General features: G+C 44.3%; 1 protein-coding gene across 4 annotated transcripts in view; it reads right to left on the bottom strand.

Moving 5' to 3' along the window:
- LOC116686665 (homeobox protein cut-like 2) overlaps window positions 1–1419 on the bottom strand; it is a 102165-nt gene that overhangs the window by 59333 nt on the left and 41413 nt on the right. For all 4 annotated transcript variants that reach the window (XM_032511687.1, XM_032511689.1, XM_032511688.1 and 1 more), the window contains exon 3: window positions 1275–1322. In XM_032511687.1, coding sequence (XP_032367578.1) covers window positions 1275–1322 — 48 coding nt within the window. The remainder of the gene's footprint in view (window positions 1–1274; window positions 1323–1419) is intronic.

Here is a 1419-nt window from a genome sequence, read left to right as displayed (position 1 = left end):
GCAGCAGCAGGTCCAGGTCCCACAGCTTACACCGAGGTCGCGCAGACTACTGCTGGGTAAAGTTCACAAGCCTCCGCAAGCTGTTTGACATTACCAATAAGGTCAAAGTGTATCAGAAAACACCAGAGGATTATATTATTATGGTGTGCCGAGTTGCTCGCTGCACCTCGAGATCAAAAAAAAGAAATAGCCGAGGCTTTTATTTTTTTTTATTTTTTTCCAAGCTGGCTTACTTATCAAAATGTGCAGAACATAAGCTTGTGGAAGATACACAAGAGAGACCAAGAGGTACCCAGAGAGGCCCGCAGCTAACAAGAAGAAAAAAAAAACTCATCGCTCATTATCAGCCATCTATTTTATCTACTATGAAACATCTCTAGACTCCCAGTTGTCAGACATCAATGGTGCTTAAATTAATCCTGTGGGCTCCTGTTTGCACAATAAAGACATGGAAGGGTGCTTCTGATATTTGTGTGACTTTACAGTTAGAGTAATTGAATTAGTGCACGAATCAACCACAGAGTATTGCGTATACTGAAGAATGTGATCTCTCCTGCCAGGGAACACGGCTGCTCGGGCATAGTCAATTATAAAGCGTTAAAAAAGAATCTGCCAATAATCACTTCCAAGAGAAGTGAACAATCCATGCTGAGTGTTCTCGTGTTTACCGATGATAGGGCTTTCAGGTTAGCGCTGAGCGGGAGTGTGGAGGGGAGAGCGAGCCTGGAAATATATTTGTGGTATCATTTCCATAAGCCTTTGCTTTGCGGACCATAACGCAGCTCACAAATGTGATTTATGACCTTGGTTTAATGGCTGGAGCAGAGTCTTGGTAGGTATCAGATGACTTTTTCAATATGGCGACGTCAGAAGGGGCCATGGTGAATGCACCATCACAACAGGAAATGAGGGCTTGTCTCAGCCAAGAAAATATGAGAAGCCCGATATCTGATCATCTAATGGCAGATAGAGGCTACTTCACTTTGATAGAAAAGGCATCAGTCAATAAGCACCAGATGAGCGGCAACACGAAAAGTATGCCATGGATCGCTCGCCCTATCTATCAAATCCCTCATTCCAGAGGCACACTGATCTGCACTGGTCAATGTGCATATGATATCCAGCAGCAGTGTCCCGCGTGTCAGTAAATTAGAATGTGGAGCAGAAAGAGCTTCGATCATCAATAAAAATGCTACTAAGCGGTTTCCAGACTTTCTGCGTTTTATTCTGCAGAATCTGTGGAATGTGTCATATATCTGTGAAATGTGACTCACCTGGGCCTGGAAACTCTTGAGAACAGGTGCCACCATCTCCCGGACTTCCTGTGTACGGACCAAAAAAGTAAACTCAGTGTCAGCATTTTCTATTTTGCAGATGCTCCACCTGTTTAGGAATCAGACTGGACCCGGATGAGGCCCG

This window comes from Etheostoma spectabile, unplaced genomic scaffold (genome assembly GCF_008692095.1).
Source record: "Etheostoma spectabile isolate EspeVRDwgs_2016 unplaced genomic scaffold, UIUC_Espe_1.0 scaffold433, whole genome shotgun sequence".
In the NCBI taxonomy this organism is placed as follows: domain Eukaryota; kingdom Metazoa; phylum Chordata; class Actinopteri; order Perciformes; family Percidae; genus Etheostoma; species Etheostoma spectabile.
The sequence above is the reverse complement of the archived record's forward strand: the minus strand, read 5'-3'. Positions and strand labels throughout refer to the sequence as shown.